This window comes from Astatotilapia calliptera, chromosome 8 (assembly GCF_900246225.1).
Source record: "Astatotilapia calliptera chromosome 8, fAstCal1.2, whole genome shotgun sequence".
Classification (NCBI taxonomy): Eukaryota; Metazoa; Chordata; class Actinopteri; order Cichliformes; family Cichlidae; genus Astatotilapia; species Astatotilapia calliptera.
Window position 1 is genome coordinate 22,145,059 of NC_039309.1, and position 16,722 is coordinate 22,161,780.

Consider the following 16,722-nt stretch of genomic DNA (forward strand, 5'->3'; position numbering starts at 1 on the left):
GGCCAAACTGCATTACTCAGAGAGGCGGTTATTGTTTACTTTAACCGACGGCAAACTCCTGCAAAGGTATCTGCTCCTCCCTTTCAAGGCCGGCTCCTTGTTGTGGCTCCGGGGTGCTCTGTGTTTACACCCCGACCTAAAAGAGGATCTGAGCCACACAACAATGCAGAGTGGATTCGAATAAAAATAGAAGCACTTGCGCTGGTATCATATTATGCTGTCTGTACTGTTTTTGCTGTAGGCCGCTCTTTTTTTTTATTTAAAAAAAATGCAGGGATGTTTTGCAATGCACCAAGGGTACCATGTTGCCACACAAGATCTGTGATGTGAAAAAATAAATCAGCGTGTATTTTTAGAAAAGGGCTGAAATAAAGGATTTTAAAATATGTTGGGGAGGACATCTCTGCAGCTAAGAGAGACCGGACATGTTTAAATGCAAAGATCAAAGAAGATATGGCTGTTATACCCACTTTAGACATAAGTTGACAGGATCCTCTTGGGCCCCTTAGCCTTTTACTTCATGAGGTCTGTCCACCTGATATAAAAGTGTCTCAGAAAGCCTCTGGATGTGAAGTGCCAGCAGCAACAGTTCCACCCGAGAACCCTCTCCTTAAGAGGCCTGCCTTGCCATTCTGTGCCAAATGCCCATTTAGGCGTACATGAATATGCATTTTCTATGTGAGCGAGTGGACTCCCTCTCTGTTCTCTCAATTTATATGCACACATTAACGACACTTGTGCCCGCACTGTCACTGCCTTTCATGTCCAACCCCATCAGGACGGCTGAGGTCCCTGATGTGGAGGGGGTGGGTTTTTCTATTTTATCTAGGATAGACTGAGCAGAGCTGGCGCAAGTTGTATTCTCTTTGCAGTGACTCTCTGCAAGCAGGCAAAACACAGGCGACAGAGCAATATAAAGATAAAGCGATGCCCGAGCTCATGTGAGGAAAAAAACATGCAAGTGTGCACTGAAGGCAGGCTGACATGTGCAGCTTTGCATCTGCCCTCTCTCCCTCTCTGTGCATGGGCCGGCAAGTGACCATTAAGGATAGACCAATTCATTCACTAAGCTGAGGAGACATTAAGTGAATGAATGCAGACTGCAGCTGCAACAAGCACTGTACTGCAAGAAAAATGCCCCCCCCCCCCCCAAGTGTGTGATAGATGTGAAAGTGACAGAAAGAGGCCAAGTTTACATGACATTCAAGCAGCTGCAAACCCAAATAGAGCTGAGAATATGCACAATCTATTATTTAAAGATGAGGATGCAGAGAGACTGTTGCTGTCTTGTCACACAACTCAGCCATAACAACTTCATGTACTGTGTTAGGTTCTGTGCTGCTTACATCTACAGCTCAGAAAATAAACATTTTAGCTATAATATTCTCTTTGCTCACATTTTCTGAAGGTCGTTATGACTCTCTCATCGATTAATATAAATATGTTGTTATATGATTGGTTTCTAATTAAAACATTTCAAAAAGAGTGGAAAAATAGGCATGGATTAAGATTTAATCGAGGGATAGGTGGGGGTGGCATCTTAGGGGATAGCATCAGGCAGTTTATTTCCTACATTCTGGACTACATTTGTGCACCAGTTTATATACAGGGAGTGCAGAATTATTAGGCAAGTTGTATTTTTGAGGAATAATTTTATTATTTTTAAACAACAACCATGTTCTCAATGAACCCAAAAAACTCATTAATATCAAAGCTGAATGTTTTTGGAAGTAGTTTTTAGTTTTAGCTATTTTAGGGGGATATCTGTGTGTGCAGGTGACTATTACTGTGCATAATTATTAGGCAACTTAACAAAAAACAAATATATACCCATTTCAATTATTTATTTTTACCAGTGAAACCAATATAACATCTCCACATTCACAAATATACATTTCTGACATTCAAAAACAAAACAAAAACAAATCAGCGACCAATATAGCCACCTTTCTTTGCAAGGACACTCAAAAGCCTGCCATCCATGGATCCTGTCAGTGTTTTGATCTGTTCACCATCAACATTGCGTGCAGCAGCAACCACAGCCTCCCAGACACTGTTCAGAGAGGTGTACTGTTTTCCCTCCTTGTAAATCTCACATTTGATGATGGACCACAGGTTCTCAATGGGGTTCAGATCAGGTGAACAAGGAGGCCATGTCATTAGTTCTTCTTCTTTTATACCCTTTCTTGCCAGCCACGCTGTGGAGTACTTGGACGCGTGTGATGGAGCATTGTCCTGCATGAAAATCATGTTTTTCTTGAAGGATGCAGACTTCTTCCTGTACCACTGCTTGAAGAAGGTGTCTTCCAGAAACTGGCAGTAGGACTGGGAGTTGAGCTTGACTCCATCCTCAACCCGAAAAGGCCCCACAAGCTCATCTTTGATGATACCAGCCCAAACCAGTACTCCACCTCCACCTTGCTGGCGTCTGAGTCGGACTGGAGCTCTCTGCCCTTTACCAATCCAGCCACGGGCCCATCCATCTGGCCCATCAAGACTCACTCTCATTTCATCAGTCCATAAAACCTTAGAAAAACCAGTCTTGAGATATTTCTTGGCCCAGTCTTGACGTTTCAGCTTGTGTGTCTTGTTCAGTGGTGGTCGTCTTTCAGCCTTTCTTACCTTGGCCATGTCTCTGAGTATTGCACACCTTGTGCTTTTGGGCACTCCAGTGATGTTGCAGCTCTGAAATATGGCCAAACTGGTGGCAAGTGGCATCTTGGCAGCTGCACGCTTGACTTTTCTCAGTTCATGGGCAGTTATTTTGCGCCTTGGTTTTTCCACACGCTTCTTGCGACCCTGTTGACTATTTTGAATGAAACGCTTGATTGTTCGATGATCACGCTTCAGAAGCTTTGCAATTTTGAGACTGCTGCATCCCTCTGCAAGATATCTCACTATTTTTGACTTTTCTGAGCCTGTCAAGTCCTTCTTTTGACCCATTTTGCCAAAGGAAAGGAAGTTGCCTAATAATTATGCACACCTGATATAGGGTGCTGATGTCAATAGACCACACCCCTTCTCATTACAGAGATGCACATCACCTAATATGCTTAATTGGTAGTAGGCTTTCGAGCCTATACAGCTTGGAGTAAGACAACATGCATGAAGAGGATGATGTGGACAAAATACTCATTTGCCTAATAATTCTGCACTCCCTGTATTTTCTGCACTAGTTTCCACTTTAATATATACTGCAATATAATGTACTGAGACTCTTTGGCACTGTAGTGCTTTCAATTAAATTTTCATGACGTTTTTTACATTCAACACTATAACTTCCACATCTACACTTACATGTTCTCCTACTGTACAATGAGCTGACAATATTGGCTGCCATCAGGCTGCTTTTGTGCCTTTTCTCAGGTGAAGTAACCTGCGTAATCGTCCATGTATGTATGAGAATTCATTTATTTGCCCTGGATTTGGGGGCTCAGATGTGTTTTAGTATGATACACATATTTATGGAACTGACTGAAAGTGAGAACAGCCAACATTATCTCAAGGTCAGTTAGCAAACTAGCAACCATATTTCCAAAGGTAAAAAACAGTGGCTCACAATATCCTTTCACTTCTGATTTCTCCAACCTGCTCATTTTCTCACAGCATCTGAGCTGTGAAGCTGCTGGCAGAGATCAAAACACTTTGTCTCAAAACTTTGTCCACTAATCTGAGGTTCGATCTCCAGCTCTCTCAGTCCACAAGTCAAAGTAGCCTCGGAAAAGGTACTACACAGCAAATTGTCCGATGCCTGCATTGGAGTATTTGAATGACAGCTAGCCCTCAAAGTCCGAAAATGCTTTGAGTGCTCATTCAGAGTATCAAAGTGATATATATACCCTGTCCAACTATAGTTTGGATATAATAAGAATTTCTATACAGCAAGATGATTTCTAAACAGAGATAACTGCTTGTTTGTCATTTATCACAGTGTGAAAGCATCCAAGCAAACACTTTGACTCTGAGTAACTGTTAGCTGATTGTCTTTTATTGAGGCCTTGGATGACAACATGACAGTTCAGCCTTCCCACGTGTTGCTCGAATGTCATTCTTAGACTTTTTTTTAGCTAAGGGAAGTTTGCGTATGAGAATTATTTTATATTGTTCTGTTATTTTAAAAATGAAACTAAATTTTCTTGCTGAACTCATGAAAAGTTAAGCTGTCATATACTGACGTATGTAAAGACAGTTTCTTCTGGCTTTTAATTTTAGTTTAGTTTATATAACTTGCAGGAAATCCCCCAGCCGGACTTAAAAATTAAAAAACACAATTTGTAGTTACTTACCAGTGTCAACCACCTGAGCTTTAAATTAGGGGTATATGTATAGCAAGGGGAAGTTTCTTCTCTGACAGTAAATACATAGATAAATTAATAGATCATGCCACAGAAAACGTTACACAGCAGTAAAGTCTGCCGTGCTTTCAGAGCTACATCACCTTTAATTTTCTACTCCGTATCTCTGCATTTGCTCATCCTGCACAGAGGCTTAACATCTTTCTGTTTTTCTTTCCATCTCAGCAACTCCATTGTAATATCTCATTATTTTCCATCTGTGTCCCTCTCCCCAAGTGGCTTTGTATCTCTCCATCTGATAACACCTGCTTTGTCTGTGAACCTGCCAGTGCTGCCTGGATTCTGTGTCCGTTTTTCAGGCCATATTAATGACTCACACTCCTGTCTGTTCTTGCAATTGCAAGGTTAAATGACTCCGTGTGTGTGCTGACTGAGTGAGAGGTCATCACTTCCAGCCTATCAGAATCTGCTGGGCAGGTCTACCTTTGCTAATCTGTCCTTTAGTCTCGCTGTTGCTCTCTCTTCTCTTTTGCTCAAATCAGATGATTACAGGATGTTACCACGGAAGATTAAAATGCTGAAAGGGTCAGTACAGTGGCTGCGATTTGAATGGTATTGCAGAATTTTACACACAAATAATGATGATATGCTGCAAATGCATTGCACAAAAATGCTCTCAAAGACACAGGCACAGGGTTCAGCTGCTGAAATGTCCCTTCAGCCATAAACATAAGCTTTAGAGCTTCGAGTATAGAGAGGAGAGCAAGAAGAGCTCTTACCATGGTTGGATTTGGAGGTGTGAACAGGGGTGTAGTGGTTCTTGGATGAGGTTCTGACTGGTGTGTTGTCTTTGGGTGAGCCATTCATGGCTGCAAAATTCTCACAGTCGTATTGTGATATAGGGATGGGCCCCTGCTGCCTCAGGATGTCTGCAAGGGCCCTAAAAACAGACAAGCACACAGCAAACAAGTGTGAACATTACACCAAAAAGGAGGCTTTTCCTCTTTGTACAGGTTGTCTCTGTGCATGCATCTGAACACAGTTAAAAACCAGACGTGGATTGTTGAAACAGTGTTGCGCTATTATGGGTAATTCAGGGCTGCTCCGTTTCTTGTTCTTCTGTCTCTCTCTCTCTTTTCTTTTTTTTCTTTTTTTAACACGTCTGGGAACATGACGAATGTTCATTTGCAAGAGAAACAGCGTTGGATGTGTGAGTATCTCAGCTAATTGGGTTGAATTTGAATGTTTTTCAGACCGCACCAGGTGCATGTGGAAGGATGAAGCCCTCGAGGGGGGTGAAAGAGGGAGAGAAGCAATCATGATGAAAGAAAGTAAAAAAAATGTTTGTTTGCTTTTTTTCTGACATCATACTTAGAAAAAATGGGGGGAAATCTAATTACTTTGAAGGCGCCGCAGCATCTCAAAGCTTTTGTACGACAAATATATTGGTGGTTTAACCTTTGCCTTTAAATTAATATCTTAGCTTCACTTTACCTCCCCCCTCTCCCCACCTCAGCGATTCATCCCTTTCCCACCCTGCCCTCCTTTGTGACCCTTATGGAATGTGGTGGTGCCAGTGGTGCATGCGTGTCACACAGCCTTGATACAGCCAAAACATTAATGCAAACATCATCTATTATTCACAGACTTAAGATTGCTCAAGACTGTGAATAATGCATTCAGTAATAATAAAAAAACAATTCAGTGTTGAAGATCTTATGTGTCAGCATTTGTTCGCGTTGGTCTGCCCGTGTTTGATGGGGCCAGTATGAGGAGATGGGATGCAGTTGCGTCATCTCTGCTAAGCATCCTCATCCACCTCCTCACCTGAACACATCAGACAGCCATGTGCTGATGTGTAGAGGCTGAAGAGAGGGCTGTCAAGTATGATTCTTGACAGCTGGCTGGTTGCCTCCTGAGCCCAGTATGCAGACTAGTGTTAGACTCCAGCACTAGTTACAATTACTTTTTCTTTTTTTAATTCTGCAATATGAACTAAAAAACATAAAATATAAACGTTGGCCATTAGTCCTTCTCACTCCCACTCATAGCAGATGCACGCACTTGTTTCAGGAGCACCAGCCTACCACAATCAGTATCAGTATGATAACACTCTTTCAACTTCTCTCTATAATTATTTTAGGCTTTGGTTTTTCTGGGATTTAACATCTGCTGCAGATCGAACACAATTTGATCTGAGAAGTGCTGCCTTTTAGATAACAGTCTGTTCATTCATTCCAGCGCTTTACCAGCCTCATTTTCACTTCGTTAGTGCTGATGGAGAGGAAGAAAACAAGTTGCTTGCTTGAAAAATATCGCATTTGACAGCACTTTGGGCCTGTTTCTTTGACCTTTAGCCCCTGCCTGTAAATGGACTCTACATCTCTGTGCATATTATGGTCTGTCCAGTTATACATATGCATGAAGTGCAAAAGGCAGACTTTTAATATGCAGCTTTGTTTCTTGATTAAAGGGAGCATGTTAAGCAGAATTATTACAGTCTTCCTCCCACTCACCTGTGTATATTCATTTCTTGAGGCGGCTCTGTGGCTTTGTCATATGCAACTTTGGCCGACACTCCCAACACTATGATGAAGGCTATGATCCCACAGGTGATGTAGACCGCCGTGTTGGTCTGATCCATGGAGAGATAGGGATCATTGGTCGGGATGGGGGACGGAGTGGCCGTCTCCAACCAGCCCGGCGTTACGTAGTTCGTGCACGCAGTCTGATCAAGTCGGTCTTTCTTATACTCGCAGCAAAAGCGCAGGAAGCACGTCCCGCAGCAGTACCGGTGATCTGTGTTGTTGCACTCGAACGCACTGTCAAACTGCCCGCTTACATCGAAGTAGCCCTTGCAGGACTCGTGTTTCCTGACGGGCGACGGTTTTGGAGTCTTCTGCGGGACGACCGTGGGGATAGCGGTGGCTTTCGGAGCCTTCCTGGTCGCCGGCTTGGGTTTTTTACCGCCCGTTGCGGCGCTCAAGACGCACAGGGGGTCCAGGTAGATCAGCAGCAATAAAAGGTACCTTATCCCCATGATAATGTGAAGAAGTCTTCCAGTGTTATGTGCTTGCACAGACACTTCAACTCTGGTTAAACGCTCAAAGGTTCAGTCTCGTGCAAGTCTTCCCCTATTCGGTCAGTGTCCTGTGCAGCCGTCATGCTGAATGCAACTCTGTGCGGACTGTTGTCAAGGGCATTCTCTGCAGTTATTATGCAATGGACACACTAAAGCCCATTGCGAGCCTTCGCCGAGTGTAGACAGGAGAGCACAACCATATCTTGACCGGGCTCAGGAACTGACAGCCGCCCGGGCTCTGCGCGTTCTCCCCGCCTCTGCTGAGCTGTTGCGGCGCGTCGCTATCCGAGGTGCTGATATCTGGAGCCCACAGTCAGCTCCGTTAAGAGTCAAAGTTAGGCTGGGGGAACAAATAAAACAAATGAGCTCATTAGGTATTATCCTCACGTCAGAAGCGCGTCATTAATTCATTTTTCTACCCGTATAAATATCCCGACACATTTGAGTCATGAATTTGAGTTCGTTCGTGCAGTTTGCGCGACACCTCGAACTTGATAACATTCCACCCACACATCACAGGATCGTCCAAATGAATCTGGTGTGTTATCTTTATGTTAAGCATCACACCCGAGCATTGCAGTACTAAACTAAACGTGGCGCCAAGAGCATTCCAGTCATTAATTTCAAAGAGGATTCAAAGTAAGTTGACGACTTTTATTTTTCTCGATATATTCACGGTATTTTAATTCGGAGTGGGAGTATGAAAAGCCAGCCTACCTCTGTTAGGATACCCACTGGGGAGTTGCTCTGTGTCTGGGTCTCTGAAAGTCTCTCTCCCTATCTCTCTACTTCTCCTCTCCTCTCCTCCTTCTTGGTTTTCTCCCTCCCTCTTGTCTTACATCACTTCGGTGCTGGCGTCAGAACTCAGCCATGTATCGGTAAATTGCACCCCCGTCTTCTTCTTTTTTCTCCTTCTCCTCCTCCAAGCAAGCCTGGTTATTGGCATTAACACTTCTAAATTAAATGGCTGCACAGACCTCTTGTTCGCTGGCGGTATCCGGCAGCATCCTTCACTCTCCGCATGGGTTGCATGCTTATTCGTGCTTGCAGTCTTCTGCGCAATTTCCTGACCTTTCTGTGCGACTGGCTGTTATCATTTTGTGGCTTAATGTCTGTAAACACGCATTGTTTTCAGGAGGAATCAACACTAAGCTGTGCTCCCGATCACAGTTAACACACTCATTATTCCAGATTAAGTCATTCACGTTGGCACTGTAGCCAAGCCATGGTACCTGGGGGATTGTGGAAAACTGATAGGGCTAAATTACCAGTCAAGTGTGTGTTCAGCACTGTTGCACTGAAATGCACACTTCCACAAACAGATCTCCCTTTTTCTTTTTTAAACGGCGGTCAGGAATGCAAACCGCCCATGCTTTTATTTCCAAATAAACCCCTTCACTAATTAACACACATTCAGCTATAGAAAAAGGCAGGTACAGAGCCGGGTTATAATGAAGAGCTGCATACATCGCTCCTAGCGCTTGAAAGCAGAGTTATACTACACATCATATTCGCACCCAACACTTTCTCGCCTTCTGATGACAAACTGCCAGGGGTGTCTTGACAGCAACAGCTTCAGAAAGGTGTGGAAGCTGCGGGGTGAGAGTGGGACCTTAAATCGCAGTTATCCTCCATAGCTGGAAGCGCACAGCAACGTGAGGAGAATTCAGCGTGTTGTTAATGACGAGTATTTCTGGTAGGCAGCGGGCTGTAATGATGTGAGACAAAGGAGCACTAGTAAAGATCAGACAAGAGAGAATGTTGTGAGAACTTGAAGAGAGAGAAAGAAGAAGAATCGACTAGAAGTGTTTTATTATTTGCAAACCTCATTTGATTACACGTTTATTAAAGTTATAGCTAAGTGCGATTATGTTTGTGGCTTTTATTGCATTTTCAGAAATCCACTCTCCCACACAACATAATTCACAGTGGAAAGACTGAGCAAAGACTTTGGTGGAAAGACTTTGTATGAAGCTACTAACCTTATAGACCTAAATAAGTACACTTTTCTTCCCCCCCCCCCCCCCCCCCCCCCTTACTTTAACTCCCCGAGTTCTGAAATCCCAATCAGTGAAGACCTACTCTAAGTGTTTCAGAGACAAGCAAAAAGAGAATGTTTTAGTATTTTGTCTTCCAGTTGCCAGTGCATGGAATAACAATTTAAGAAAAAGAGTTGTGTTGAGTTGATGAAATCGAAGCGTTTTGGTGAACTACTTTGGAGATTAAAGAAGCCCACTTAAGAATCTTATTTCAGAGTAATTATTTTTGTTTGTACATCTAATACACTCTGTAGGTGGAATTCAGCAAATATGATGGGGAAGTCTCAGAGTTATTAGAAGAGTGAGACATAGCACTCAAAGAATTCAGAGTAGAAATCTATGGGAAATTTCTAGCAAAGGTAGTAATGACCGTATAAATTCCATGGGGCAAAAGGCCATTTAAAACCTAATTTTAGAGCAGTTCACAAACCTTTTAAGCTGCTTTTATCGGATTTGATAGAACTTGATTCTATACATGCAGCTTCCTGGTAAGTACTGAAATTAAAGATAATTTAAGTAATGGTGGAAAATAAGTGCCTGGAAGTGTTTCAAGAAGTAGAAAATGGGAAGTAGAAAATTATGCATAATTATACTGTATCATGTTGAGTCGTTTGGGGTTCTATTTCTCTCAAGCTCTGTTATTTATGGCTGTGTAAAGTAATGAAACTACAGTTAAACACTGCTTTTGTGTGATTAAGAAGAAATTGACTGAAAATTAAGTGATATTGGCTGAATAACTATAGTATTTAAAATGCTTAAATTCTAAAACCACAGGAATTTTCAAGAATACCATACTTTTAAAGCAGTTTGTATTAGGATTTTCATGTTGAGGATAAATGCAGAGTGGTAATAGATACTCAACAGAGACCGCTGACGTATGTAGGCTTGGAAACTATTTAGGGTCAGCTGTGTAAATGCCCAGTACTAAAATAAATGCATGAGTTAGCTAACTCATGTTTTCTACTGAATATAAATATTTATTTTAATATTTTCTAGTTTATTCAAGTTTTACAATATCCTATTTTAATTTCTTCAGAACTTTAAATATGGATTTTTTTTATTCAAAAAATGTGTTCTAAATATAAAAGACACAATAGTAGTTAAATACATTTGCAAATAGCTGTTTCCCATATGTGTATAAGGTCAAAGAAAAAAAACACTTAAACAGCATGGTGATAATTTGTCCAATGTTATGTCACAACTGGTTTTACTGCTCTAAAGTGACCAAAAAAACCCTGTCTTAAATAAAGGCAAACCACTTTTATGCTCCCATGAAAGATTCAAGAACCTGAAATTCCACTCATGCAGCCATTATTTACAGTCCAACAAGCCTGAACTTCCAAATCATTACAAAACTGGGCATGATTTTTGAATGTGCTGGAAATGAAAAGTTACTCAAAAGGCCTTTGCAGTGAAGTCACGTTGCTGCATTTTATATCTAAATTTTATAGGCCAGGGACAATTGACTACGGTGGAACTCACCATGCTTAAATCAGGGTCAAAATTAAATCAATTATGTATTTATATGTGAAACACTTTGCTTATGAACCATAAAGAATTATCTAAACAAATTACTTAGTATGTCATAAAAGAAAAAAAAGTGGGCTTTATGTATAATTGGGAAATTTTCTGGAGTAAACCTGGACTTGCATCCATGTTGTTGCAGCAATCTACCTCTTCAGCTTCAGCTTTAATTCATTTGAAAGCCTGATGCTTAGTCTTGTCCAGCTGGAAAACTCAAAAACCAGGTTTATTTGTTATCTATCATCCACCCTGGCCTTACTCAGAGTTTCTGTCTGATTTCTCAAACTTTTTATCTGATTTAGTGCTCAGCGCAGATCAAATAATTGTTGTGAGTGATTTTAACATCCATGTAGATGCTAAAAATAACAAGATCAACACATCATTAAGTCTATTATTAAACTCACCCGGCCTCTCTCAAAATGTAAAACAAAAATGTTGTTCTGATGTACAGGATAGATGCCTGAAAGTGCATAAGAATGAACTAAACATAATATCTCCCTGTTGATTTAGATCATGCAAGTGTGGAGCCAGTCAGTGATAACAATAACTTCATCCTCCAGGAACTGTCTGGTTCTATGGAAAATGCCAGTTGGGCTCCACGGTGCCAGACGGTGAGCACTGGGCCCATCGGGTCCTCAAATATCAGTAGCAAAATGGACCTGTAAAAGCATTCTTGTTTTGGTGTTTGTCTCATTGTTGCCCCTGTGGCATCCCTGTTTTTTATTTAACTGACACCAAAGCAGCTGAAACCGATTAACAACCCCTCTGCTACTTAACTGACCAGATCAGTATCACAGAAGTTTCACTTACTTGATGCCATACTCTGATTAAAAAGTGTCCCCCAATTATTTTTTCGAGCAATGCATGTCTGACAAATTTAACGCTTACAACTTTTACCACATCATAAGCTTTAATCATGTAAAATTAGCTGAAAGTGAAATGAATAAAAGTATTATTATTCAATGTGTTTTAACTTCTTTCTTTCACATTGTGTATTAATTGTTCGAGAAATTTTATGTGGATAAATCAATAATTTATACATTTATTGTAAAACATTTTAGGCCTTGAACAGTGTTTCTATGTTTACATGTAAATTTCAAAAAGACATGGGTCTACACACAACACAAATAGCTTTTTTCCACTAGTACTCAGCTTAACTTGACACTACTCAACTGGACTCTACTCGGTTTCTGTTGTTTTCCATTACAATTGAGTACGTCCTAATGTGTCGTCATAGCAACATGCCCGAAAGTCTCATGACGTCATGTGTATGCAGCACAAACGCAACACAACACAGGACGCCGCTGAGGCCATAATATACATGCTGCTTGGTGTATCACGGGGTTGTTTGTTGCGTTGCCATTTCTCTCATTGTCAGGTTTCAAAAATGGCTAAATTAATTTTCATGAATGAGTCGCTCTCATGACTCACCAACTGACTCCACTGACTTGCCAATCAGTGGATCACCTGTGATTGCTTAGGCCCCCTGAAGTACCTGGTGCCAGGTATTACCACCTAATGGAAAACCTTAAAAATCGAGTCGGGATGAGCTGAGCCGAGCCGAGTAGGTACTAGTGGGCTCTCACAGTCCTGTGAGAAACAGTATGAATAAGGAAAAATATTCATTGCATTTTTGGCAACTTTTTGTTAACAACAATGTTAATTTTAGACAAAAAAAGAGTTTCTTCCATAACATTTTGAAATTATGGCAAGTATTGATCATGTTGATAAAGGTCTCAGAAACTCATGTATCAAATATGATACAAAGGACATTATAGGATTAATCCCAGATACAGATACTGCAGCTGAAAAGAGAAAAAACCTGGCGCACCAGTTGTGGATGAATCAAAAGTAAAAAGTAGTCAACAACAAATATATCATTTACCTTCATAAAAGTAATGTTTAAAAGAAAAAAGGAAGAAAAGAGAACGGGAGACAGTAGCTGTTTCAGGGAGTCGCTGAACCTTTATTAACATAACATATATTTTCCAACCATTTTTTTAAAACCCTTTTAATCCTCATCACTTTAAATAAATCCAGTTCTAATCCTAATTATCAGACTATGTAATTTAAAAAATGCTTTTCTCTGTAGTGTCCAAATTTAGGATTAGGATCACTGATGATTACTGAGAGTTTTACTTGAGTCTTTCTTAGGGTTACGTCACAGTAAGAATGTTTTCTTTAAAAACAGGGGTAGGTTTTCAGGGCTAGGGTTATTCATCAATACCCGAGACCTCAGAGGGTTAAGAGAGTCTACAATTCTTGATTCTGAACTATGATATCACAAGGAAACTGACTATAAAGTTGCATTAATCCATATCTTTCAGCACTCCCCACCAGAAATGCACAGGAACTGCAAGATCAGATATCATCGCTGCAGATGGAAGTCATCTGACCACCACCTTGCTGTTCCATGACATTTTTTATGAAGCACACAAGCCCGCTTACGACTTCTGCATAAGCTGAGAGCAGAAGACTTTTCCTGACTGTGTCACTTCCAGTGCTGTCATCTTTCCGTTTCCTCCCCTCCCTGCTTGTCCTCCAGAGGAAATACTGTAGGAAGGTGGAATGCCAGTTCTCATTAGAAAAGGGATTTCAAAAACTCCCTGACAGAAACAGCATGGGGGGAAAAATGCTTTGCATAAGCATATTTTTTCCACTATCACCAGTGGTGTGACTGGCAGCAGGTTAGGGTACCAAAAGATCCTAATTTAAAGTCTAAGCCTCTCCTATAAAACTTACAGTACTGTATCTCCTGAATAGATTAGCACATCAGGCTGACGTTGATAGACTGAGTCAGGAGGTAGATTTGCCCCTCAGGAGAGAAATAGAAAGACTTTTTGAATAGAAGTTTTCTTTTTTTTAATTTAGGACATATCAAATATTTCACTCAGTATAGGTTTAGCACACTGAGTGACATGCAGTGAAGAGAGAGAGACTGTGATGATATTTGTGTCTGAATCTCAAACCAACAATGCTGCTGATTGGGAGGCTGAGAAGCAGTTGCTTGGTAACCACGTTTTACGATGCCATCCATACTTGTGATGAAAAATTTAAAACTACTCAATACTGAACTATTCTCTGGGACTTTTACATAAGATATAGATGGTGCTTTGAAACATATGGATTAGGACACCAAGCTGAGCATCAAAGAAAAATACACAGTGGTGCAAAACATACAAATACACAGTAGGAGTTCAGAGTGTACTCTGTTTCCATGAATCGCAATTCATATTGCTGTATCCCCAAACGCACAAATGCATATGTGGAGGGTAGTGTTTTAACCTAAACCTTGTACTTTCTGTGTGCTGTGGTTTGTGACCAAGTGGGATGATGTTCCATTAATGTTTCAGATCCATTTCTGTTCCTGCAATAAACATGATTGAAGATGCATCTTGCATAAGGCTGCATTTGGCATCATTACTACATCCCATTACTGGTGGTGTCATAACTGTATTAATGTTTGATTTGGTTTTGGTGGCATATGTTTTTTACAGGTTTGTTGTCATGGTCGTTGTAATTATTCTTTTGGATTTCCTGCATGTTGAAGGTTTTCCTTTTTTCATTTGCCTCCTGTCTTTCCCCAGTTTGCATCTCATATTTTTCTCTGTGTTTATTCTTGGTCTCTTTCCCAGTTTACCACAGTCTTTATTTTGAAGGTTTATGCCTCATCTGCGTTTTATTGCTTTTTATTCACTAACACTTGTTAGTGAATAATTGAGTTTACCTATTCCTTACTAACCTTCTCTACCTTGTGTATATCTAACTTTTGTCTACTCCAGGAGCCCTTGCCAGGTCCTTGTCATCTTTTTTTGCAGTTTTCGTATTTTTCCAGTTGTTTCTATGCCATGTGCTCTTAGATTTTGAATGTCTCAGACTTCAGATCATAATGTGAACACCAAGGAGAGACATTACTACTGGTAATTCCTATGTTATATGTTTTAACTGGCTTCCTAATATTAACCATGGGTTTTAGGGATGTGCACAACTAAAAGGGTCAGCTGAATGACATCTAAAATCATGTCTGTTTTGTTGTTAAATTGAAATACAGTTCCATTCATAACCATCTCATCAAACCAGTTTGTGATAACATTCCAATACGTAAGTGTAATATGCTAGGAAGGATGATTGTTGGTGCTAGGACTAGTGTCAGCAACACTCAGAAAACAAATATTAGAATCATGAGGAGTTACATATTCCAAAGAACTTAAAATAGGATTTTTCTAAATGATGAATGTGAATAACTTCTTAAAATCACTCTTAAATATATATATACAACATATGTGTGGACAATGTTTAAATTTTGAAAAAGGAGACTAAAGTGGGCTTCAGGGTGGGCCTGCCTTGTGATTTACAAGTTGCTACCAAATGAGTGCAGTGTTGGCCAGTTTCTAAGTATAGTCCACCTCACAAAAATGCTCAGCTTCAGACTTCACTACACTTTACTAATGTCACAATGGCTTCATCCATGTTTTATACACAGTCTGGGTTCTTGTCCTTAAGGTAATAACACCATCATATGTTTTAGATACATATGACCACTACTGGCGGCCTAACTTTAAAACATGTGTAGCTCAGAACAGTTTGCATAAAGCACCAATGGGGTCATTTTCTTGGAGAGTACAGTCTTACATCCCAAGCATGAATATATGCTGGTCCCATCAAGTTTATTTTAACCTCCTAGGACCTGGTGTCCACATATGTGGACATCACATTTTGGGTTATTTAGACCAAAATACTCAATTTTGCTCTACAAGGGCCTGATATCCACTTACGAGGACATTATACTGCTACTGTTCTATCGAAGTTTTAAACAAATATCCTCATATGTGGCTCTCATTTTTCTTTGTAACAACAATCAGGTAAAAAAAATCTGGTTATTCTTTGTTTTTACATTCATTGGGTCCCAATCAGCCCAAATATCAAAGAGAAATTAAAAATGCATGCCGTGGAAGAGTTCGGGTCTTAGGAGGTTAAACCTTTCTTAAGCACTTTGTGTTGTAAAAGGTGTTATATAAATAAACTTTACTCATTACTAAAGTTCAGTTTAATTTAATTCTATTTATCTACCAGCTATATACTGTATAATAAACACCATACAATTTTAAAGCAAAAATCCACTACAGGCAACTGCAAGTGACAAATAAAGGCTCATTCATCATCATCATCATCATCATCATCATCATCATCATCATCGTGCAACAATCACACAATCATCCACAAGCAAGCTCTTGGTGACACTAAGGAGGTGGAACTCCCTTTCAACAGAAAGAAACCTCTGGCAGAACCAGGCCCAGGAAGGAAAAGCCATCTACCATGACTGCCTGTGACGTGTAGGGAAAGAGAAGACAAGAAAGGAAAGCATAGACACAAGAACAAAAAACACAAAGAAGAGTGATAAGACAAAATCTAATGAAATGTAGTATAGTGAGGAAGGCACACTTAATGCATCATGGGAACTGCCACAGCAGCCTTAGTCTAAAGGACCCAAATGCATTCTCACAGGCAGGCACATGTAAACAAAAAGCAAACCTTTAATTAGGCTGCTGTCAGATTTACCAAGAGTTACCAAGTCCATGACATGAAGAGGCAAACTAAAGCCCCAGTACTTCATAAACTGGCAAAGAACGAGAGGATGACAACAGCGAGACGAGACTGAAGGCAAGACTGCACTACTAAAACACAAAAACAGTGATTAGGGAATTGACCACTGGTGGGTAATCAGAGGCAGGTGAAGATAATCAAAGACATTGACACATGAGGCAGAAAGTAGAGCTAAACA

The 16,722-nt window shown here is 40.5% G+C and overlaps 1 protein-coding gene across 5 annotated transcripts in view; it reads right to left on the reverse strand.

Moving 5' to 3' along the window:
* Positions 1 to 8,172, reverse strand: part of LOC113027714 (shisa family member 6) — a 76,380-nt gene extending 68,208 nt beyond the window's left edge. For all 5 annotated transcript variants that reach the window (XM_026177435.1, XM_026177434.1, XM_026177437.1 and 2 more), the window contains exons 1-3: positions 8,095 to 8,172; positions 6,812 to 7,717; positions 5,075 to 5,235 (exon numbers count right to left, since the gene is read on the reverse strand). In XM_026177435.1, coding sequence (XP_026033220.1) covers positions 5,075 to 5,235; positions 6,812 to 7,335 — 685 coding nt within the window. In that variant the 5' untranslated portion in view covers positions 7,336 to 7,717; positions 8,095 to 8,172. The remainder of the gene's footprint in view (positions 1 to 5,074; positions 5,236 to 6,811; positions 7,718 to 8,094) is intronic.
* Between the last annotated feature and the right edge of the window lie 8,550 nt (positions 8,173 to 16,722).